At 40.2% G+C, this 24,551-nt stretch overlaps 2 protein-coding genes across 6 annotated transcripts; one reads left to right on the forward strand and one right to left on the reverse strand.

Moving 5' to 3' along the window:
* The first annotated feature begins 927 nt into the window (after window positions 1–927).
* Window positions 928–23,885, forward strand: LOC111228408 (tetratricopeptide repeat protein 23-like). Of its 5 annotated transcripts, XM_022754263.1 has the most exons (15): window positions 937–983; window positions 1,244–1,308; window positions 1,564–1,741; window positions 2,589–2,712; window positions 2,910–3,066; window positions 3,163–3,288; window positions 7,601–7,772; window positions 7,939–8,044; window positions 8,438–8,565; window positions 8,872–9,021; window positions 10,746–10,828; window positions 11,031–11,065; window positions 20,811–21,037; window positions 21,111–21,329; window positions 23,567–23,885. In XM_022754263.1, exons 2-13 carry the CDS (start codon window positions 1,268–1,270, stop codon window positions 20,966–20,968), a joined length of 1,458 nt encoding a protein of 485 aa, XP_022609984.1. In that variant the 5' UTR covers window positions 937–983; window positions 1,244–1,267; the 3' UTR covers window positions 20,969–21,037; window positions 21,111–21,329; window positions 23,567–23,885. The 5 variants fall into 5 exon arrangements, with proteins under 5 accessions (XP_022609985.1, XP_022609987.1, XP_022609988.1 ...); XM_022754264.1 differs by having other exon boundaries at window positions 928–1,308; window positions 2,607–2,712; XM_022754265.1 differs by lacking the exon at window positions 1,244–1,308 and having other exon boundaries at window positions 929–1,011.
* LOC111228407 (synemin-like) lies at window positions 11,336–19,206 on the reverse strand. The gene is made up of 4 exons (XM_022754262.1): window positions 18,309–19,206; window positions 17,195–17,319; window positions 15,758–15,837; window positions 11,336–15,555 (listed from the first exon to the last, which is right to left on the reverse strand). Exons 1-4 carry the CDS (start codon window positions 19,104–19,106, stop codon window positions 13,475–13,477), a joined length of 3,084 nt encoding a protein of 1,027 aa, XP_022609983.1. The 5' UTR covers window positions 19,107–19,206; the 3' UTR covers window positions 11,336–13,474.
* Window positions 23,886–24,551: the final 666 nt, after the last annotated feature.

A 24,551-nucleotide genomic window follows, 5' to 3' on the forward strand; every position in this document is an offset into this window, starting at 1 on the left:
TGTAATTACTTCATAGTTTTATCCTATAATTTGTGTTAAATGGTATCGTAATTAACATATTAAATCTTGAGTTATATGCAAGTGGCAACTCAACGTGATGTCACCCATTAGTTTGTGAACTGCAGTTTTGAAGCATGATGTATTATGTTTTGAAGCATCGAATTTGGCATATTGGATATCGCCATCTTGTTTTTTGGAGCCACAAAAAAAACCCAATGTGTATGAGAGGGTGCACGCCCACCTTCACCGGCAACCTGGCCCGAAAGGATCCATTTGCAGGCTTGCGGCCTGCATCAGGCAGGTTTTTATATTTTTGGGTTGTCCGTCCATCCGTCTGTCCCATTCTCATGAACACAATATTTCAGTAACTGTGTGAGGGAATTTCTTCAAATTTGGCACAAACATTACTCTGGACTCAAGAACGAACTGATTAGATTCTGGTAGTTAAAGTCAATGGTTAAGGTCATGGTGACGGTTTGTAGCCTTATTCTGATTGGTTAATTTGTAGCCGCACTTTGATTGGTTGGTTGGTAGGCTTGTTCTGATTGATTGGTTTGTCCATATAGTGATAAATGATAAAATCTGGGTCAAATCCATATAACGGACCTGGGCTGGTGTCTATTGGCACAGCACAGACCCCGGGCCGGATGAAGATTCTTTTAAGACGAGATACTTTCTGATCCATACTGAATTTGGCCCAGATTGCTGTACATTTTAAACATTAAACAGCCTATTAAACATGGGTCGTATTTTCTGCTTCATTGGATTTATTTCTCATTATTAGTACATCTGTTGACATAATTATTTGTCACATACATGAAAACAATTGATCACTCGTCAACAGACTAAAGACAGTGTGTTTCCTAAGAACACATCGTGGTTCTTGAATGCATCCCACTTCCTTTACACTATGTGCCTGTGCTACAAAACAGCTTCGCCAGCGATGGATTCTCCAGCACGGTGGTCCGTATGGCTTGATGAGGGTAGCTGCCGTTAATGATGTTTGTAGAGGTGAATTTTACATATCATAATGTGTCACGTAAGGTAGTGTTTCGGTTACGTTAAGCCCATTGTCCAAATGAAAGCAGCAGCAGTTAGTCAGGCTACCTACGCTAGTGGGTTACGCGCAGTGTAACCAAGGAAACACAAACGTAGCGTTAAATAACAGACTGATGATGGTTCGGTCCATTAGCAGTATGCAATCATATATCTCTTTCATATAGTCTATGTATACCTTTTACAGTGACTGTTTGATGATGGTCACACAATGGCAAAAACACGACCCAGTTCCTCCGAGTCTCTGACTGAGTAAGTGAATTTATCTTCACACTAACATGTTAGTTTAACCTGTGAATTTGCACTCCAGTCAAAGTAGGTCTTAGTGGTGCTTATCCACTGGACAGAAAATAAAACAGGAAATTGTTAAGTAAGTCCTTAAAGTGTACTCTGTAGGTTCAGTTTCCAAAAAGCCCTCTAGTATTTCAAATACTAAAACGTGTTTTCCTTAAATGTGTGACTTCCTTTTTCAAAGATGTTTCCTTGTTTGACCAAACTTGTAACCAGGTCCCCTGAAAGCATGGGAAGCACTGACAGGGGTGTGGATGCATCCCCTCCCTGTGGTTCCAATGTGCTGAGTCCCTCAAAAACAGGATATTCTAAGAGGGATTTTATGATGATGCTTCCAGAGGAAAAGCTCAAACACTTTGACGGCCGAGCTCAGGCCCACGAAGACAACCAAGAGGTGGGTTTAGTGTAAGCTGCTGTGACAAATTGATATGGTATTCATTGTTAGGAGTTTGTTGTCTGTTCAGAAAACAACATGCCCTGTAGACTTTGGTCTTGCATGAATCATATGCACACACCTAAGGGTGTCAATAATAATAATCACTGTTTACACGCACATTAGTTTCCTGTTTTTGAGTCTTATTCTAGTTTTGAGTGCACTCATGCTGACATTACATATAACACAGGAAACCTGATCATTCAGATTCCTTTATATGCACATGATTATAGCACCATTAAGTTTTCTGATCATCTGTGTGCAGGTGTGTCTCAATTTGTCAACATCACAGCCACTTATTTACTATCAGAGGACGATCAGAAGCCTAGATAAGGTGTTTACATTCCCAATGGTTTCTATAAGAGTTTCTCAAAACCAGGATAAGGCTGTATAAATGTTTACCTGTGCAAAAAAAATAACTGGGATACTCCAAAAATCTGATCCTGGATTATCAAAACTAATTTCTTCAAATAGCTTTGTCTGACCAATGGGCCAAAACCCAAATATACTCAGTTTACAATGCAGTAAAACAATATATCGAAGAGAGAGAAAGAAACTAGATAAGAAACTAGAACCAGTAAATGTATTTTTGCTTGATAAATGACTTAAAGAGTTAATTGATTATCACATTTGAGGTCAATCCGTTTTCTGTTGGTTGGCTAATGAATGAATTCATTTTAGCTGTGCTCTCATGTACTGTAGTATTGAAATTAGCTTAGAAAGGGTTTGTACTATTGGTATGGCTTTTGATAAATGGTGGAGTGAGCTATCAAGAGATGTGATACTGACATTTACTGTATTTGAGCAGTGTGATGCTTGCATCCAGGACCTGGTACGTTGTGTGGCTCTGACTAGGCTGGTATATGGGGACGGACATCTGAAACTAGCCCAGGCCCATGTCAGACTGGCAAAAGCATATTTCCAGCTCAAAGGTAATTTTAGAAAGATAATACTGTGAGTAGATTTTAACGACAGATTTTACAATTGGTCAGCACGGACCACTTAAAACAGGCACACAAGCCATATGACAATCTTTGAGGGATCCATCTACAATTCACACACCTATTATTTTACCTCTTTTTTAATCCAAGACAATCAAAAAAAATTGATGATTGATTTGTTCCTTCAGGCTGGGGACTGCAGGCCCAGGAGCACTCTGCCCAGGCCAGAGAGCTGCTGTCTGTCTGCTCCTCCATCTCCTCCGGCAGAGGTGAAAAGCATGAATTTCTAACATGTCTCCTGAGCGTACACCTCACACAGGGAGGTGCTTCACTGCTTACAGCCAAATATCCTTTCCATGATATGTTTGACAATAATGAATGGGACTGAACAGAAAATCAACTCAAAACACCAAGGTGAAAATGTCCTTGACTCTTTTCCACTCTTGAGGAGGCAGAATCGTCTTTTCTGGAGGCAGAACATGTTCTTAAGGAGCTTCCTCAACATGTTGCCATCAACCAGGAGGAGATGATAAAGACTGAGCTGGAAATCTCCACTGGCCTATGCAGGTTCAGTAGTGAAAACATTTTTTTTTAATTCTAGTAGTTAAAATAGTAAATTCACCAAGTAAATATACGGCAGATAAGAGGCTATAATGCAGCATTTGTAGCCTGTGGTGTGTGATAGCAGCTGCCGCTCAGTTTGTAGCAGTGCTGTCCGGTGATCAGATGATTTGCTCTATTTATTTCCTGTGACTCTTGTATCATGTTCAAGCTGAGCCAAACAACTTGGCACCATTCTCAATTGAAAGGTGACAGGTCAGGTCTTTCCAGTGGGGATTCAGAGTATACCCTGGAGCATTTTACATTCTCAGTAATTGTTATTATACATAAACAGTATTTATTTTTATTAAACTCTCCCTATTTCACCAACTGCACCTGTGAGATCACGTTTATGTTTGGCCACAAGATGGCGATAGAGTCCGGCAAATTTGTATAAAATCAACCTTTCATGTAGTTTTTTGGAGTGGAGGGCATTTTTGCTGACTTAGTGACGCTAGTAAAAATGCAACTATTTCATGTTCTCTTGGAAACAACACCTTAACAAATCAGGATTTTCCCCTGTCATTGTCCAGTCTACTCAGCAGTCTGTGTGGGTGTTTTGTAACGATGCTTACAGACCTGCTGGCCGGGGATTTCTGCTTGTCCTCTCACACAGTCACTGCTCAAGCAGGGGCACAGATGGGAGGGAAACATATCTCCTATTCAAAAGCATTTCACCCTTTTCTCTGTAAGATCTCTGCTTTTTTTCTTTTCTTTTTTCTGTTTAGCTTTGACTCCCTCCCTAATCAGTGTCCTCCCTTGATTTATACCATACTTAGATATTGTCTTTACATTCTGACTGACTCCTTCAGACATTATAAATTTCTCAGTTAAATGTCAGCTGGTTTGTTTACTCTACACAGAGTACCATTTCCATATTATTGATTTGTTTATACCATTAATATGTATTAGTAACTTAATGACTGTAGTGACAGCAGAGGTCCCAAGGGTTGAACTATATGCTTTCGAAAAGATTAAAGAATTAGTGGGTCATGGTGGAGGCACCAAGCACAGACATCGAGTGCAGCAGAGACTGATAGCCTCTTTGGTAAACTGTGTGGTAACATAAAAATAGCAGCCTCTTATCGTAGCTTAGATTTCTGTTGGTGAAATTAGAAGCACAACCAGGAAATATAAAGTATAGTCTTACCTGGATTGTGATCAGTCCACTAATATCTCTGTTTATTTTGACCCTGTTAATTTTTGTAAGTGAGAGGTTCGACTCTGTAAATAGTTAATGCTATCATTTAATATGTATCTATCAGAATTATGATCAGTTATTTAAAATGCATTTTTATTAGTTCTAGAGAGGGAAAACAAATTGTACATCATTATGTAAGGAAAGAGTGTTTCAACAGGGTTGCCATTCTACATGTTGTCGTAAGTTTTTGAATCTCAGACAGAAGGAACCGACATTGTAAAAATCCTTTTGCGAGGTAAAGACCAAAGACAATACTCCTGCAGCATTAACTGTAAATAGGCCTTATCAGCAGCTGAGGTGATCTACACTCATCGGAATTTGTAAATGATGCCATCTTAGCCTATTTCAGAGAGTCAGAGTTTGTTGACATGATGTGTGTAATTGAAAAAATGTGCAGACTCTGGCTGGTGTGTAAGCTTGCTAAATCTCTTTTGTTAGGTGATGACTAAGAATTTGGCATGCTTCTAAAGCTCTGTCAGTCAACACTGTTGTGATGGAGGGGAATGTTCCCACCAAAGCCTGAAACAATAATGTAAGCTCAACTCCCTTATAGATCCCGGTCCAAATATTCTGCTCAGTTTCAGATTCACACTCAAGGTGTCCACCTATGATCAGCCAAATGGCAAAATTTGTTAGGTTTAAATTCATCATGTGCATATGATTGTGTTGTCAGACTTGGCCATGCCTGCTAAAATAACTTATTTTCTTTACGTCTTTATAACTGCTGGCATAAATCTACGTTCAAGTCGACATTTTATTTAATCAAACATTTTGAGCATGTATTTCATAAATTCCCTCTAGTTGAATAATAAAGTCACATAAATTCTTCCATATTTTCTCCACCCTGAACTTTATTTGAATGTGTATGCATCATATTGATTGAAATGCACTTGTTGCTTGCTAGCTTTGTGCATATTGTTTCCAGAGTTTCTGCTGTTGCAGTAATCAGTCACCCTGTTGAATATGTACAAAGCATACAGTAGCTATGCTTAAAGTCAGTATCATTCTGATGCTCAGGGTCCACAGTCTGCTGGGTATCATTTTAAAAAAAGTTAGTTAAAATCAATTGCCTCTTAATCCAGATGTATAAATTGTCTCCGATTAGATGACTGAAGTTAAAGCGGCAGGGATATAGTTGTAGATGGCCATGATTAAGCGTCACTACCCACAACCACAGAGGTGATTTAGGATTCTGCTACATAGTCTTTTGCCCAAATCTGCCTGAGGCACACAATAAAAAGACTCATCAGGCAGAGGGCCGTCAGTTTAAAACACCACACAGATTTGCTGAAGCAGACTGTTGTGTTTTTTGTCCCTCTGTTTTTACTTTGAGTTGGCTTTACTGTATCATTTTTCCAAGTGAAAGCCCAGAGCAAACTTACGTCAACCACGTTCTGGAAACGTTTACAAAAGAGGGTTGTGTGGCTTGCTTGGCAACACATCTACAAATCCTTAATTATATTAATTCCCTGCCCTGTGGAGTCTTAGTAGATTTCAGTGGGATGTGGCATATTACCGTTCTGCCAGGAAGCGCATAAGGATGCAGAGTGAATGAGAGGATAGAGAAGCATTGTCTCTGTCTGGCCATGCAGGCAGAATGGCAGGACTCAAGCCATGTTGGAATGCAATGTAGCTCTGCTTCAGCTCTGCTGCCCTAAAAGGACTTAAGTGACTGCCTCGTGAACACTTATGGGCAGGGCACTCCTCCTATCCATCATGGCATGTTAGGATAATCTTGGATTCATGGGAAAATCCAAAGAAATGAGCCTCTACGCTGTTATTGTAACCTGTGCTGCTGGCATTTAACCACTGAGCCAGGAATACCCAAATCCATGCTGTCTAGGGATGTGAGCATGACATAACACTGTCAAGCTTAGACCTTTGGTAGACACACTGCTGTATGTACTTCTGATACCGGAGGGCACCTTGGATAAAAACAAATCAAAAGCCATGCTCCTACAGTTTACTTCCATGTGCATTTTGTAGGTAAATGAACCGTCATTCAGATAACTACTATACACAGTTAATAGTGTGTACAGTGTGGATGTGGGAAGATAATTTGTGAAAAGGTGTTTCCTATACTGCTGTATGACAGCAAGCTAGCTAGAGATCGAATAGTACTGAGTTTTGTGCCCTCTGAGAAAGGCCACCCCCCTTGACTGAAGACCTGAATTAAATTTAGAGTCCATTAGATGGTTTGAAGCTGTTAGCAGAGTAGCCTGATGGATCCAGTGTCCTTGCAGTGGTTAATGCAGCTATTATCTCATCCTCTCTTTCCACTTGCCAAAGCACTTGCTCTGTAGTCCATACTGCTGTAGTGCATACTGCATGCAGTTGGGCTTGGCAGGAAGTGGCTGTCTTTTAAAACAGCAACCACTGTGCATGCATGCTGTTATACGCATCAGCAAAACACCTGAAGCTTAAAAACCTTTGTTGCAACAGCACATATACAGATGGGTGACAAATGTGTTATAGAAGTAGAGCTCTCAGCTTCTCTCATCAGGGACCATGCTTCAGTGTTCAGTTTTGCGTTTGTGGTTTCCTGAGATTGCGAGGGCATCCCCTATTTTAGACATTTGTCTAATATTTGTCGGATACTGGTGTGCAGTATTTAAAGTGAGGGGACAGTGCAACCGTAATGAGAGAGTGGGAGACAGTTACTTGTCAAAGGATGCAACAAAAACAGTTATAAAGGGCAATGTGCAAGCTTTCCCTATTATAGTCTGCACTGCATTAGGCCTCAGCAGCAGCCATCAGCCAAAAGCATTCACCTTTCTGTAGGACCAGGGTTCGGTTAGAGACCAAACAGTTACAGGTTCATAGTCATGAAGTAACAGGTTTGTGGGTATATATTAACAATACACTGAATCGAGTGTGTTATTACACATAATGTATTAAAATAATATCCTAATTTTGTTATTTCTAATTAGCAGGGTCAGCTACTATACATGCACTGTAGATGTAATGGTTTCAGTGTATTGCTATACCCTGCTGCCTTGTACAGCAGACCAGACTGGTCACTGTCTTTATGTTTGTCTTTCAGTCTCTGCCTATTTGTGTGTCCTTTCTGCTGTATAGGATCTATAAGAGACAGAGCAGGCCAGACAAAGCTTTAAGCCAGTGTGAGAGGTCTCTGCAGCTGCTGAAGGACTGTGATAAGTCAGAGAAGACCTGCTCCGTCTATAGGGACATGGCCGCCATTGAACAGGACAGAGGTCATTTGGACCGAGCCATAGAGCATCTCTCCAAGGCAAGTGGCATATCACTTCCACATCACACACAACTCTAAAGCACAACATATATAACCACATGAGGGCTTCTTGATACGCTCCCAAACTGTGTTGTTAGGTAATGTTCCCACACCCCGTATTTGCTGATATGTGATCTGTCTTATTTCATGTGGGTGTTTCTGCTAGGCTCATGCCATTTCTATGAGCCACAGCCCGGAGGAGCTCGAGGGGGCTCAGATCTCCCACAGCCTGGCCCTCATCCTCTCTGCTGCAGCAGAACCCCATCACAATGGTGAGTATTCACAGACACAGGCCTGAGCAATAGGCATAAGGGGTTAATTAGGACTAAAATCTCCCATTGTCTTCCTATATGTCAAATTCCTCAAGATGGCGTTATGGAAACCAGACTTATAATAGCCTTGTTGTAATAGACTTACATGTCCAAGTTCAGCCATGTCGGTATGATTCACTCATGTCAACATACTCAAGGCAAATGTCTGATCCACGGTATCTGTGTAAAGCATAACATCTGGAAACTAAGGATATTGGAAGGATTGGTGTAGAAAAATGTATTGTAGTGATTCTGTTGCAGTGTACATTTTCAGAATCAGTAATTCTGTCAATTAATGCTATAATTTAAATAGTAAAGGCTCATCATTGTGTATTTTTTCTCATGCTGGTGTAGACTCTGCAGATCAATACTTTGAGCAGAGTCTTAGGGCATATAAGAACTCTGTAGGTCCACAGGATCCAGCCTTCCTCACTGCCCAGGATGATTTCTGTCGTTTCCTCCTCCTCAATGGCCAGCAAGAGGTTACACACACACACACACACACACACACACACACACACACACACACACACACACACACATATCTGTCATATCAGTCAGACAATGCCAATTTCCTTCAGACACACCTCATATATTTTGTTACTGCAATTTTGACATCCACAGCAGCTTTTATTATCAGCACATTTTTTCCTTCAGAGAGCAGCACCATGGAAACAGCCCCTCAGAGTTAGTAACTGTCAAGGGGTTGATTCCACCTGCTAAACAGGGTGTGGCTCTTTCTACTGATAGTAAGCGATGACTTACCTATTTGTAATGTACCATTGCAGAGATGTGTGGAGATTCAGAGAGCATCACTTATTTTGAAGAGATCTACATTTGGTGACCTGAGTGCTGAGGTAGCAGACACCCTTCAGCTGATAGGAAGTGTGGAGATGACTGAGGGCAGGATGATACAGGCCCACAGGACTATGACAAAGGTAATCACATGTTACACAACACAACACAAACAGCACAAGTATTGTTACAGGTTATCACTTGCAAATGTATATTAGAAATCCGAGTAGTAGTTACTGTCATCGAACATGATGTTGTCCCCTGCCAAACTATTCCGGAGGGTTTAATAAAAGGCCAAGAGTCAGCGGGTGTGGCCACCTACACCAGTGAGAGGGTCGGAGGCTTGTTCAAAATACACACAAAGAGTCTCTGTCATATTGAGATGAGCTATTTCCGACATCTCTCTAAAGCACAGCGTTATCAGAGTCGCATGCTAATCTTGGAAGGGTGCAAGGTGGAGAGCCACCCTCCCTGGTGTAAAATATCACACAGAGTGACTTTGTGTTTCCTCAGTCAGGATGGAGACTGACAGATGGGCAACACAACTTTGGAACGAGAATGGCAGTTTGCCAAGTACTGTCAATTAAAGGGACATTGACCCCAATTAGCGTGGCATGCCATTATGTCCTTTGAAACAAAAGTGACATTCTTGTGTCTTTCAGCGCACATGCATTGAATAAACAGCAGCTTTTCAGTTCCTCCTCTATAGCTATTACTATTTTACTTGATTTTCAAATGAGAGTGTTTTTGTTTTTCACATACAGTATGACTGCACATGTTTGCCCTATGAGCTCACTTCTGCCACCCATCAAACATACTAAAATACACCAGTAAAGGGGGATTTCTTCATACTAGTAATGACATGCCTGTAAGTGAAGAAGGCTGGTTGCTATGTTGTTTTGTTATGGCATGTAAGTGCAGAGGGGTCCAAATATGACAGGGAACATCAGGGCTCACTCTCTCTACACCACATCCGAGTAGTAACCTTTCTGAAGTACCCTGACACAGAGCAGACCTGTCAAGTCATTTTTTTTCCTGTCATCATGACACCATCTGCTCAGCAACTGAGTAACTTTTTTTTTTTCCAAAGGAAAACTGGCTCATGCAGTAAAAACCCCTCAAAACAAACATCGAGAACAATGACACACACACACACACACAGACTCCCACTTCACATTTCCTCCTTCCTCTGTAGTGCTCCTGAAAAAAACACCTTCCATTACATCAACCTTAGCAACAGTGAAAACATCCATGAGACCAGATGGATATGTTCCAGATTACCGGGTGTTTTACTTTCCCTGGTGAGGAGGGAAACTTCGCTCCCTCTGTCCCTGATTTAACAAAGTTCTCACATTGTACTCTTTACATCTTGTTATTTATGATGATTGCAGAAATCACAGGCAGGTTTGTATCATGTCTGTTGTGTCACCATGGGAACTCTGTAATCATATACATGTGTTTGTAGTTAAAAGTTTAGACTTTTCTGTTTTTTGTTAAATTATGTAACATTTTCTGATGTCATAGAGCTACGTAGTGATTGCTCATTCCTCTCATTTGATTGGACCAAACTAAATGTAAAGTTGAAAACAACTCAGCTGCGTCTTGAATTTGTTGAGTTAACCACTTCAGATTCCTTGGTTGCTGGTTTAGAGTCCTTGTAATAAATCTAGCAGATCCCCCTTGTTGACCTGACACTCAGAGTGGTCAGCACAGGTGTTATCTAAACCTTGGACTGCTACAGTGGTTATTTTGGGATGTTTAGTGCATTCACATGTTGCTAGGAAGTGTTTATTCCCCTCTGAGTATGAGTTGCACCTCTCATCTTCCACCAACCACTCACTGCCATTATTTTTATTTTTAATTTTAGTGCCTGGAAATCCAGAATTGGATGTATGGGCCTCAGCACAAGAAGACAAAAGCTACACAAAAAGCTGTGGACATGCTGGCTCGGTAAATCTGCAGAACTTAGACTTATATTTGCCAGTATCTTATATCAAGTGATTTGATTTTCCTGGTGATAAATTGCCAATTGACAGGTTTTACTAAATGTTAGAATGAATTTGACATTTGATTTGAAAAAAACAGAAAACAGATTTATGTAACAATTCAGCCCACATTTCAGTGATGTAACCAAGTACTGTATGTTCTGCAGGGCACCGGCAGTGGCTGAGAGGCTACAGAGACAAGGTAGAAGAAAAATAAAACGTCATACATTTTCAGTTGCACCTTCAAGTGGCAATGATGGAAATTCCATGTCTGACTCTTGAAATGTTTTTTTTTTTTTTTTTTTTTTTTTTTTTTTTTAATTTTGTCACTTCAGTAACTTTAAGGGTTTGGACCAAGAACTTCTGACATTTGTGTTTTTCTGTAAATTACATTATACAGGCAACACTGCTGAAACTTTCTAATTACTCTGCTTATGATGATCTTTGAAGAAAAACTCACACTCAGAAAACATACCCACAATAGGTTTTAATTGTGTTAAGATATGAATCAATTTCCAAGTAAGGGCTGGAACCAATTTCAACCAAAGCAGTGATGTCATTTGTTCAGTAGAAATCATTATGTCAATAAAAGCAACGGTGTTGGGCTATCCATGGTGACTAACACTTATTTAACACTGACTCACTGAACATTCTTTATACATCAATAGATTTTCTGTATGCTGATGTACACAGATTTGTTTATGCTATGAAATGGCACATGGAATCCAGATTGCACTGTGTACACACCTAACAAAGATTCTGTTTTTTAAGTGCACTGATATGTGACGCGTGTTTTTGCACAAAGTTTGCAGCTGAGAAAATGTATGGAAGTCTGCTGTATCTGGGCACTTCAAAGCAACAAATATTTTAAGAAGTTTTATTTTGTAGATTTCTAGCAATGAATATATTAATAAAAGCATGGCATTCACACTAAACATTGTAATTCTGCACATTGTTTCAACATGATAGTGCCAAAAAGCCAATCTGTGAAGACACTGCTCAGTGGTTGCAAAGTGTTCATTAGTATAGCCAATAAGACAAAATGTGTAAAATATGTAACCAGGCTGTAATCATAGTGAACTATTTCTGCCTCTGTAAGTAGTACACAACACAACAAACCCTAGTGAACACTCAATGCCACTAAGCTGATGATCCAAAAATAGTCACGGTCATGAACACACTCTTAAGTCAGAGTAAAGGTGAATTCCTCAAGCCAACACTGTGATAACCAACAAATGTGGACAAGCAAAAGGTTCAGACACGACATACATCAAAACCAGATGTGGATATATTTCCTTTAACATCACTATTGCTGCATCCTTAATTCATTCAGATTCTGCTACCTCTTTTCGTTCTGTCATCTTACTGTTTGCTTTTCAAACAACAACAACCCTCCTTTGGAGTTCTAAATGGTAAAATGCACCATTTTGAATTCCCATCTCGAATCACATGTTCAGAGCAAAATTATCCCCCAATGAAATTAAAAATGGTATTGACACATGTGAAGATAAACTTTTTACAAACATTTCTCACATTGATTACATTGATAATGTAATGCCACATGTGGTTGGGCAGTACTTCTTTCTGATTATTCAAAATGTGTACTGTGCCATTTAGTTGTGAGTAAAGTTAAATAATCTGACAATACTTAACTTTGTGAGCTAGGGTTATCAGCCACTTTTAAGTGCCACATTTACTTGCTCTACACCTTGACTTCAGCATTCAAAACTTGCAAAATTTCATGAGACAAATTACCATCTTTTTCTTCACTCTTACTATACTGTCAGCTACAATCTTAACTATATTCTGTACACACTAGTGACTACTCCTTAAAATAAACCACTGTGTTCCACGATGCAGTATATAAGCTTCTAATATCATTCCCTTTGGTAGCAGTGCCCGAGACAAAAGAAAAATGAATAAGGTCCAGTCTGCAAACGGTGCACAGCACCTCATTACTCCAACTGTCAAATGTTAGTCTGCACTAAATCTTGACCACTTAGACTTAACATTATGATGTGTTTGTTGGATTGATGGTGAGCTGTAAACTGCAGAACAGGCTATTTAAGCTGAACAGCACAAGTTAGTACAAAAATAGAGAAATCTAGAGAGTAAACAAAACAGTTTGAAGATAAACTGCAATCTATAAAAGGATTACACATAACTGCGCAACACTCCATCAGTATTAACTACCATAAGAAATTGCTACAATTTATATATGTTATAATCCTAATTTAAGGTTGCTCATATTAGTTAGCATGGAGTATTTTTAATAGTAATGCTGCCGCAATGAATACCATAAAATATGTATTAATTTGGTAATTTTAACTACATAACAGAATTTAACTTGAATCATGAAATGCAGTTAGGTAAACCAAGTTTTAACACACTGTTATTAGGTACAGTAAAACAGCATACCAAAATCAAATAGATATATAATGTTTTACCGCAAAAATTACAGCATTATAACTGTCATTATTACTGTGTCTGCAATCAGCATTAATGCCATATATGATTAACTGCTGCATCAAAACAACATCTGTATGTGCACTTCAGCAAGGGATACACTGGCAAGCCCTGGGTCTTAAAATATTTCTGACTGAATTCTTCCTTAGTCATCTGTAGGGCTTTCAAGGTAAATTGTTGCAACTTTTTTCTCTTGAGAAATCTTCACTGGGGCCTCTGGGGTTTGAGATTGCAGCTCTTGCTCTGGAGATGCCTCAGAATGGCTGCTCTGTACATCCATCTGGAAGGTGAAGGACTTCTCTGAAGGCCCAAGTTTTATATGTTTCTCAGTGATTTCAGACACAGATTCTCTTAGGTGTGTGAAGCCTTCGATCTCTTCACCATGAGCAACAGCCTCTTCTTTGGTGACTTTGAAGCTGTACCCTCCTCCTGCCCCGCCCTGGAAGGTTTTCTCAAGCCCTAGGTTAGAAGATCTGAGAGCTGCCATGATCTGCTCTTCAGACAGATCATCTTCTGCCTCCAGCAGCCCAGAGTCTTCCAGAGTTTGAGAGACATTTAGCTCGGCAACTATAGTCATGGTTCCATTGTCATTTGACTGCTGCACTTTTTTGACATCGACAGCCACGTTCTGTGGACTTTCACTGCTCACTTTTGAGAGGAAAGCCAATTCCTCCCTCAGGGGACCTGAAACTGAGCTTTGTAGCTTTTCTAGAGCTCCTCTCAGCTGCTCTTTGGGCTCCAAAGAGTCCTCTCTCAGGAACTCGAGAACAGATTCCTGCACTACTGGGGAGACACGAACTTCTTCTTCAAGGATGCAATCTGGAAAGCTCTCTTTGACAAAGGAGTGATCATCTGCCATGAACTTGTATTCGTCACTTTCCTCTACAATCACGCTCTTCAGTGGAAGACTTTCATCTTGATAATACCTCTCATCTGACAGGTCATCTAGAACGCCATAATGGCCGTATGAGGTGATGGCACCACCCTCCTCGGCTTCAGAGAGATTATCATCTGGTGTTGAGACATAATACTCATGAGGCTCTTGTTCACGAGAGAAATATGAAGATTCACTCTGTCTAGAGACCTCTTCAACGTGGACAGATCTACCCTTGGAATGATCTGTGCCTGTCATGGAAGATTTCATGGCATCATCATCACTCCTCTGAACATGAGCGTCATGAGGGACATTTTCTAGCTCCTCAATTTGGAAATATGTTGAGGAGGGCTCATAAAAAGTAGATCTGGACTTCTGTTCAACCTCAAGCTCCTCATCACTGAAAGAGTCAACCGGTTCCTCAATGATTTCCACATTGACAGACCTATTTTGCAGGTTCTCTGCTCCCTGCAGGTCACTTAGTAGATTCTTAATCATGCTTCCTGTTGCTGTGTCCTTGATGTCCTGCAGTGACACCTTCTTCACACCTTGGCTCAGAAGTTCATCCAGGGCAAAGTCTTCAGAAATATCCAGCTCTTCCTCCACTTTGGACTCCAGCACGATCTGTGTTTTAGTCGTGCCATCGTCCTGCTGAGTTTTCTCTACATGATATCTGACCTTGGATTCTCCTGATGAGCAAACCTTTGCTTCCAAACCTGCTGGTTTCATCACTTTCTCAATGATCTCCTCTACAGACACAGAGTCTAATATCTTCTTCTCACTTGGCCCTACCGTAGACTCTGTTCTCCCTTTGTCTTTGAACTCACTGTCATAAAGATTATCTACCTCTGTTTCATCTGACAGTAGCTTTTTGCTTACTGTCTCCATTTTCGCGCTCAGGCTCATCATTGGCGGTGACACCACTCTCACTGATTTGGTCTCGGCAGTGGAGGACATGATGGGACTGATTTTGTTCTCTACCTGAGAGGCCTGTTTGATTTTCACAGTTTTCTCCTCTACTGTTGTTTTCTGCACAACCTCACTCACGTGGGTTTCCCTGTGGCCTGTTTGTTTATCTTTGGCAGCAGCTGTGGCGGTGGTAGTAGCAGGGGCAGAAGTGGCAGCCCGAGCTTTGGCGAATGAAATCATGTCCCTTCTGGATTCAGGACTCTGATAACGAGCTCTGCCTGCAACTGAAATGGGAATGACCCTGGAGGGACTTATGGACCCAGAGGGAGGCACGGGAGATCTTCTCAGGCTTGACGTCGGCGGCGTGTACCGGATGTCCATATGTTGTCTGGTGGTTAAGATGGAAGCTCTTGGTGTGTAGGGTTTGGCTGGCATCTTGATATCTAAGGCAGAGACATAATTAGCATAAATAATTACTTGATTTGTTGACATTTCCTATTTAGTCAAATCTCTTGACGCTTCAAACTAATGAATTGTTTAGTGTAGCTTAATTTCTGAACATATTTTCATTTATTCAGGTAGATATTAACTCTAGTTTTAAAGTGTTCTCTTGTGATCAGTATTCAGTACAGTTCAATACAGTACCTATTATTCTTTCTCTTTGATGCTGATTCACTCTCCTATGAGCATCTTGCAGACCCACTCTCTCACCCTCCAGGAGAGCCCTGAACAAAGAAGAAACAAAATACTTAGACAAAAGCAAATAGGTCATTATAAATAATTGCTTATTCCCCTATTTTAATCAAATTATGTTTCACAAATAAAATTCAAATATAAATACCTCAAAAGACGATGTACATCATTCAGCTCTGCCATCTCAACTCGCTCAAACTAAACGCAACAGGCTTACAAGACGGTATGAACCCAGGACCTGGCCATATAGGGTAGTAATCATCGAAAACATAACAAGCCACTGTCATGTAATAAGGACCCTATAGTCACTTGCTTAGACAGCTCACCTCTCCTTGGCCATGCTTCATCAAACATACAAAAAGGAAAGCAAAGTCCATCAAAAAGGAACAACCTCTCCCGAGAGTGTCTTTCGAAAGACTGACCTAAAAATAACAGCTACAATGCGGAGCTGTCCACACTTCCCAGTGAATCCCAAAGCAAAAGCTGACTCGTGACATATACAGAAACACATGCCACTGACACGTCTCTGAGCAAACATTCTGCCTATTCCAAAAATTCAAAACAAACCAGATGTGCCAGTGGAGAATCTGCCATATAGAGACACACTGGATTAGACAGTCTTCTAAAGAACTTCCTTGGACTTTGCTTAATATTAATAAAATGTTGGTCAACCTTAACAACTGTTATGCCGTAGACTGTTTAGATGTCCTGTTAAATGAGGTAAGATTTTATAATGTTATGATGTTACAACAAGTAACTGAAGAAAAAACAACTAGATATAAGCTTTGAATGTGAAAATACCGTATGTTTATTGACTGCTTTATAAATAACTTCTTTCAGTAAAAATAGTCTGTTAGTATGTGACCATGTGTGATCTGGCTATGTTAGGCGCATGAAAACAAGACATGCCATGTTATTACAAGATATGAAATGCCAAATATAATTTGTCTTGCTTCGTAGACACTTAAGACAAACCACAGAGAAAGTTTTAAACAACTCTGATAAACAAGGATGTGCGGTATTTATAAGACAGTAAATGTGGGCTGCTACTTTTCAATTTATCTGCCTGAGGCACAAGTGTTCAGATCAGAACACTTACTGCCAAGACCAACAAGAAGCAGGCTGGTGATTTGTTCCGATGCATTTGATGAAATAACTAATCAAACTAAGAGCACTTGAGGCAGTTGGAGCTGGACAATAATCTCTTGTTGAAAGCATGCAAATGTCACAGGAAAAAGAGGATGTACTGTACCTTTAAAAACTCATTCATAATGCCTGTGCTATTCCCTAAGACAAATCAAAATGACTGCTGGGCATATTCTACCCAAGGCGATAATTGATTCAAGTCTGTTTTGACTGGACAACTGACAAAATGAATCAGCTCGTCACCTGTAGGCAGCCACCTCCATGCCCAGATCCATCTTAACCTGGAGAAGGTGCTGATGTTCTCTCATCTTTTCTGCTATAGTGTCAGCCATCTTGTTCCTCTCGTGCTCCAGCTGCTCAATAATCATCTGGAGGAGAGAAAAAAAAGCACAGAAAAAAACAAACAAGACATTTTCACTTCGCACATAGTTTAATTTTACAAGTCTATGGTCTGTCCATTGGGTATTATAATTTTTTTGTATATCCCGGCAGTTTAACTGAAAATACTGCAATCATTTGGCTTCCTTGTTAACCATAGAGTGTCTAACCACTTTTTTATTTTACTGCCGCCTGCAGTGTTGTTAATTACGTAAATTTGTTTTCCAATAACATTTGACATCCTAAAGCAAACGTCATGCTCAATTCAAAATTTTAACCTGGGCTTAAACTGTGAGAAATGTGCCTTTGTTACAATACTGAAGGCAGCACTACAGTGTAGAGCCAGTGTGGTCATTTGTAACTGGCTGACCTGCTTGGAGCTCCATCTTTAGGAGGCTAATAAGGATTTGTCAGTCTGACAGCTAATTGGTTTAAGTGGCTGGTGTAATCTAGCAGCAACAAAGTCCTGGGGAGGTAGTGTGTAGTTCAGCTACTGAAGCTATTCAATCCTTTTATACTGAGGTCAAATGTTGCACACAAGATCCACGCTTTCAACAGTTATGGGAACACAAACTTGTCAGACACCACTTTAACGCTGGTAATGTCATTATGTGTTGAGGTAGGGAGAGTTACATTAATTTTAGAGCCAGCATCCACTGCTTTTAGCACAGAGTGAGATTAGTTAGAGGATGTCCCACATCATAGCTATTCCTGTATTAAGTTTCAGCCTAGATGTGTGATGATATAATAATTATTTGGGCTGACAGCTGCAGCTTCCTCAGTGCCTTTAAAGACAGTGGGTGTGGCACGGACAACAGGGGGTAGCCGCTCCCATCGCCCAGTGGGATCAACGGGGGATTACTCTGTGTTTTTTTCTAAAAATTTGTATTTAGATGCTGAACAGCTAAACAGATCGAATAGCCTCTGGCTTCACTTGAGTCTTTTGAAATATTAATATGGGCTCTCTTTGTCCTCTCACCTGATATTCACCGAAGTCCACACGGAATTTTTCCTGCATATGCATCAGCTGTTCTTCAAGACGCATCTGAATGTGGCCTTGTTTTTCCGCCTCTGTGCGTAATTTGTCCAACTCTGAGGCGTACAGCATCTTCTCCCTCTGCAGCTCACTCAGCATCGCCTGGTCCGCTTTAATCGACTGCTCCATCTCTTCCACTTTACGCTGGTACATTTCAAAAGTCTCAATCCACCCTTCGGACATACCTCGGGCATACTCTTGCACCTCTTCCATGGAGGCCACCGGAGGCCCTCGATAAGTTTGCGTGATGATGGGCACCACCCGGGCCTCCACCTGACGCCTGAAGTGGTCCATTTCTTGCCTGTGTGCATCCTCTAAGCATTTATACTCGGTCTCGAGTTGAAATAAACGCTGCTCGAGTTCACTGTTGGTCTTGTGAGCGTGGTGAAGCTCCTTCTCGCAGCCCTTCAGCTCGCCACTGATGTCCCTGCACACACCAGTCTGCTCGCTGCACAGAGACTGGACCATCTGCAACTCCCGCCATAGCTTCTCCCTCTCCATCTCAGCCTGGGACTTCTCCAACGACAGCTGTCCCACCATTCTCCTCATGTCCCGTATCTCAGCCTTGTACTTCGGCTCCCATTCCGCCGTCTTCGTTTGCCTGAGTTTATTTATTTCAGTGATCAGATGCGCATTTTCCTGCTCCAGCTGCTTCGTCCTGGAGAGATACTGGGAAAGTCTGCTGTTGAGCTCCTGTAGCTGGTGTTTTTCGTTCTCAAAAGTTCTCTTGAAAGGCAACATTGTGGCATCTAACAATAAAAAGGACAGTTTAAAGATTGTCCACTCGGTATTAGGCTAATTTAGGAGACAGGCTGGCCGGTGTCATATGCGAATGCGTCTGTGGGCCCAACTGCGATGTAATTTGCGATCAGTGCCCTTTGACAAGTGCAGGAGGAGGAGGGCGTGTCCTGCCTCACAGGATCGTCCCAGCGCACCCGTGTCCCTGGCAGATGTTATGCTGCATTTAGGTGCTGTCTGAATATTACAATTCAGAGATCTCAGTACCTAAAGATGTGGTAAACACAACTGTGAGACTAAACTAAAAATTAAACCTAGGTGATGAAAATATATCTTGCAGTGAAATGATGGATCTAGCCAAACTGATTGTCTTATGTAGTTGCTATTTTAACAGAAATGTTATCTAAATATATTGTATGCTGTGTTTATATTAATTTATATTCACGTTTTGTTTTAATAGAGATACTAAATAAAGTAACACGCCTGTCCCAACCAACATCCCTGCCAACATCAATGTTTTTTCAGAAATTGTTATTTTAATAATCAAGTATAATAAGTATCGAGTAAATATATGAATAGATGGTAAGAACGGCGTGAAAATGAAACGGCAGTTCAATCTGATCATCAGGCCACTTAGATTGTGACGAAATGTTTAAGACCTTTAAATTGGATAACGAATTTACCGCAGGCGCCTGAATGCACCACTTCCACACGGGGCTACCATATTTATTTGCCGGGGAATAGCTCCTCCAAGTGGACAAAAAGTGAGCTGCAAGATCTAAGCTTGTTTTTCAGTGTCCTGACATTAAACGTGTAACAACCATCTGTCCTCACTGAAATCAGGGTAAACTTTACCCCGTCATGAGTGGAAGCGAAGCTGTGGTCGTCACTGGTAAAAACAAAACAAAACAAAACAAGCGTTTTCCCATGAACATATGCACTCTACCCGCATTTATTTTCAGGCGCGATTTCTAATCTTCTGTAGGGTTTGGACCTTTTCGACAGTTCTTGGTGAACCCGAGCTGGAAAGCAGCCCAGGTAATGTTTAGGAACAAAACACCGGTCGATGCGGAAAGTCCATTGTAACAAAAGCAAAATGTCTGAATATTTGGATTATTATAGGGGCTGAAGCTGGTCAGACTGGGAGAGCGGATTGATGTTCATATCAAGGAGGTGCCAGTGACTTATATTAAGACTCAACAAATCATTGCTGACATTTGGCAGACTTTAAACCCAAAGGTAAAATATAGTGTTAAAGTCAAGACAAGGGCTGTAGCCATTTGATTTTAAATACTGTCAAGACTGTCAAACTATTAATTTTGCTTCAGAATATTTTATTATTCCCTTTTACTGTTCAATTATAGTGCTTTTTTATTTCCCAAAATATAGGTCTATATGCTGTTTCAAAGACTAATTCATTTAAATAAGTAGTAAAATGATCTTTAATTCACAGATTTATTTATTAACCTAATTTAAATGTATTGTGTCCAAAAACACCAGAACCAAACCATAAATATCCACAACCTGTCCTATTTCTAAACTGTAACATTTGTTAAAACCCTTATATTGCTATAAAAAAAAGAAAAAAGAAAAAAAGAATAAAGAAAAAAACTACAGAAGATGCCCAAAAGCCCATAAATGCACTCTGGTGATGACAGTATTAATAGCTTATTTTGTGTTAACCGTTTGTGTTTGTGTGTGTCCCAGTTTGCAGTACATCTGGGCATAGCCAGAGGATCCAGTGTCATAATTTTGGAGCAAACGGGGAAGAACAGTGGATACAGAGACAAAGATGTGTGCGGTTTCTGTCCTGCAAATCACTGCTGCATGGAAGGAGGACCAGAGAAACTCTGCTCGGTCATTAACATGAAGGCTGTTTCCAAACAGTTCAAAGAAGCAGGGGTGGATGTCATTTATTCAAGAGATGCTGGCAGGTGGGCATCTGCTTCTGCTGTGTGTAGATAGACACTCAAAACTATGAAATCATTCTTTCTGTCTTTTTTTCAGGTACCTGTGTGACTTTGCTTATTACTGCTCACTGTATCACGGGCAGGGGAGGGCAGCCCTCATCCACATACCCACATCTGGCAGCCTGGCCTCTGCTGACAGTGTGGTACCTCTGCTGCAGACCCTCATTCAGACCATGCTCGACCAGCTAGGCGACCCTTCAGAAACAGCATGAGGAGATGATGACAGCTTATTCCTCAAGCCAGCAGTCACACTCAGGTAGACTTTCTAATACAGGCATTTCACAACACACAAGAGACACCACATCATGTGATTAAGAAACCATGAATGAAGTATATGGAGGTAGATTTGTTTCAGTATTATTTGTGTTAACAGATCAACAATCCATGCGTAAATGTGTAATCTGTACATATAAAACACCTTCCACAAATACAAAAATTGAATTTGCAAATTCACAAAAATATTTTGCAAATATAAAACAGATTTGCAAATACACAAAGAAATTCCACAAATAAAAAATGATCTGTGAATACATTCAATTAATTTACAAATAAATGAAAAACATTTGTTAATATCTTCCTAACATTTACAACTTTCAAATAGACATAATTTGATATATACACATAATCCACTATATTGTGGATTACCTGACAACACGATCACAGTACGTCAGGCTAGTTAACTGTGTCTCAGGGACAGTGATGAACAGCACTGGGGGTCCACAGGGGACTGTTCTGGCTCTGTTCCTGTTCACTCTGTATATGGTGGACTTTAAATACAACTCTTAGTCCTACCACATCCAGAAATACTCTGATGACACAGCTATTGTGGCGTGTATCAGGAATGGACCGGAAGAGGAGTACAGGGATCTGACAATGGCCTTCAGTGAGTGGTACAACAAGAATTGCCTCTGTCTGAACACCTCCAAGACCAAGGTCATTGACTTTCGGAGGTCTAGGCCCACCCTTCAGCCAGTCAGCATTAGAGGGAAGGACATTGAGGTGGTGCACACTTATAAAAACCTAGGTATGCACATGGACAGTAAACTGGACTGGTCCCTGAACATGGATGCCATCTACCCGAAGTGGCAGAGCCAGCTTTTTTTCCTCAGTAAGCTCAGGACCTTTGACGTTTGCAGTGAAATGCTGCACATGTTTTATCAGTCAGTGGTGGTACTTTTTTATGCTGCAGTCTGCTGTCATTTTCATGTTGACCCTAAAAGAGCGTAGTGACATATAAATGTAAATGCAATGGACTCTGGCCGCTATTTGCTTGTTGTATTTGAATATTGTCACTGTAGAGCAGGTTAAGTCTTTGAAAATGAACTGTCAATAGTTTTTCAATTTTCATTTTAATATGTTATAGAATGCCCATGAGTATATGAAAATGAAAATACAAATGGACGACTGCATTTTCTTTAAAAAAATTGTTTTTACTTTGCTGGGCTAAACAGCAGCACGAGAACAGGTGTGCTAACTGGGCAGCTCCCACAGGTGCCTTGAGTGTCCTTTTTTATGTTGCAGTCTGCTGGGGCAGCAGCATTAGAGACATGCTGCAGAGTCATACTATAGTTAGGCATAAAAACAGCGTAATATGGTAAGGCACAAAAAGTCAAAGTATAGTCAGGCATTAAAAGGTCATAGTATAGTAAGGTATAAAAATGCCATAAAAATGTCATAGTATAGTAAGGCATAAAAGGTTATAGTATAGCAAAGATAAAAAGTCATAAAAACCACATAGTATAGTAAGACATAAAGACATCATAGTATAGAAAGGTATAAAATGTCATAAAAACATATACATCCAGGAATGGTAAGGCAGAAAAAAAGTCATATTGTAGTAAGGCCTAAGAAAGTCATAGTATAGCAAGGCATAAAAACATAGTAAGGTATAGTACAGTAAGGCATAAAAACGTCATAGTATAGTAAGGCATAAAAACATCATAGTATAGCAAGGCATTAAAAACGTCATAGTATAGTAAGGCATAAAATGTCATACTATAGCAAGGCATGAATGTCATAGTATAGTAACAAATAAAAAGTTATAAAAGCATCATGATATAGTAGGGCATAAAAACGTCATAGTATATAAAGCTATAAAATGTCATAAAGACATAGTATAGTAACAAATGAAAAGTCATAAAAACATCATAATATAGTAAGGCATAAAATGTCATGTAAATGTTATAGTAAGGCATAAAAACGTCATAGTATAGTAAGGCATAAAATGTCATGAAAACATCATAGTATAGTAAGGCATAAAAATGTCATAGTATTGTAAGGCATTAAAAAGCCATACTATATTAAGGCACAAAAATGAAGCTTATTGTGAATTCAATCAGGAAGACTATCTATTCTCCCTCTCTCTCCCCACTCCTTGTAATCAGCTGACTTCAGGTGCTTGACAACCAATCACATCTCACCACGATCTCAACCAGTCAATGAAGTTGTCCCTGTCATACTTTAAAAATCTGTTCTCCTCTCTCGTGTTGTCAGCTGTCATTTCAGTGCGGTAGTTGTGACCCTCCTCCACCCCTTTCGCCTCCAGTCTTCAAATTGAGGCGGATTGCTGCAACTTCCTCCACTTCATCCACCTCCAATGTTCATATCCTGTCAGGCCGAGCTCATCATCACCCTCATCACATCCAGATCTCCAGCTTCTCGTCCTCCTATCTTCAAGCCCACGCAGTGTCTGGCTCCCTGGGGGTTTTTTCCTATACTTCGCATAGCCTCTCCCCCTTATCACATAATGACCGCACGATGGGGTCTAATCGCCAAAGGCTCTCACATCTCACTTTTCCTATCTTGTTTTGCACATGGCAATAAAAGCTTATTCATTAAGCAAATGAGTCTTTCTTGACTGAAACGTCATAGTATAGTAAGGCATAAAATGTCATAAAACATCATAGTATAGAAAGGCAAATAAATGTCATAGTATAGTAAGGCATGAAAAATTCATAGTATAGTAAGGCATACAATGTCATAAAAACGTCATACTATACTAAGGCATACAATGTAGTAAATTTTTTATTGTATAGTAAGGCATAAAATGCAATTAAAAAGGTCATAGTGTAGTAAGGCATAAAAGCATCATAGTATAGTAAGGCATAAAAACATCATAGTATAGTAAGGCATAAAAACATCATAGTATAGTAAGGCACAAAATCGTCATAATATAGTTAGGCATAAAAAAGTCATAGTATAGTAAGCCATTAGAGTCGCCAATAACATACAATCTCCGCACAGAAAAACAGCAGGTTGGGGTTCAATTCGGGATACCCGCAGACGCAGCCACTTCACATCTTTTTTTTTGGTGAATACAAACTAGATCTCGATTTTTATACTATTGTAGGCCTATTGGCTAATAGCTATAAGAAGTAAGCAACAATCACCCTCATTAATAAAGAATAATGATTATATTTTCTATACGTGTGGAGAAAATACCAATTATGCTGAAAACAGCAAATGGACTGAATGATTA

Source organism: Seriola dumerili, unplaced genomic scaffold (genome assembly GCF_002260705.1).
Source record: "Seriola dumerili isolate Sdu_G_001 unplaced genomic scaffold, Sdu_1.0 BDQW01000219.1, whole genome shotgun sequence".
Classification (NCBI taxonomy): domain Eukaryota; kingdom Metazoa; phylum Chordata; class Actinopteri; order Carangiformes; family Carangidae; genus Seriola; species Seriola dumerili.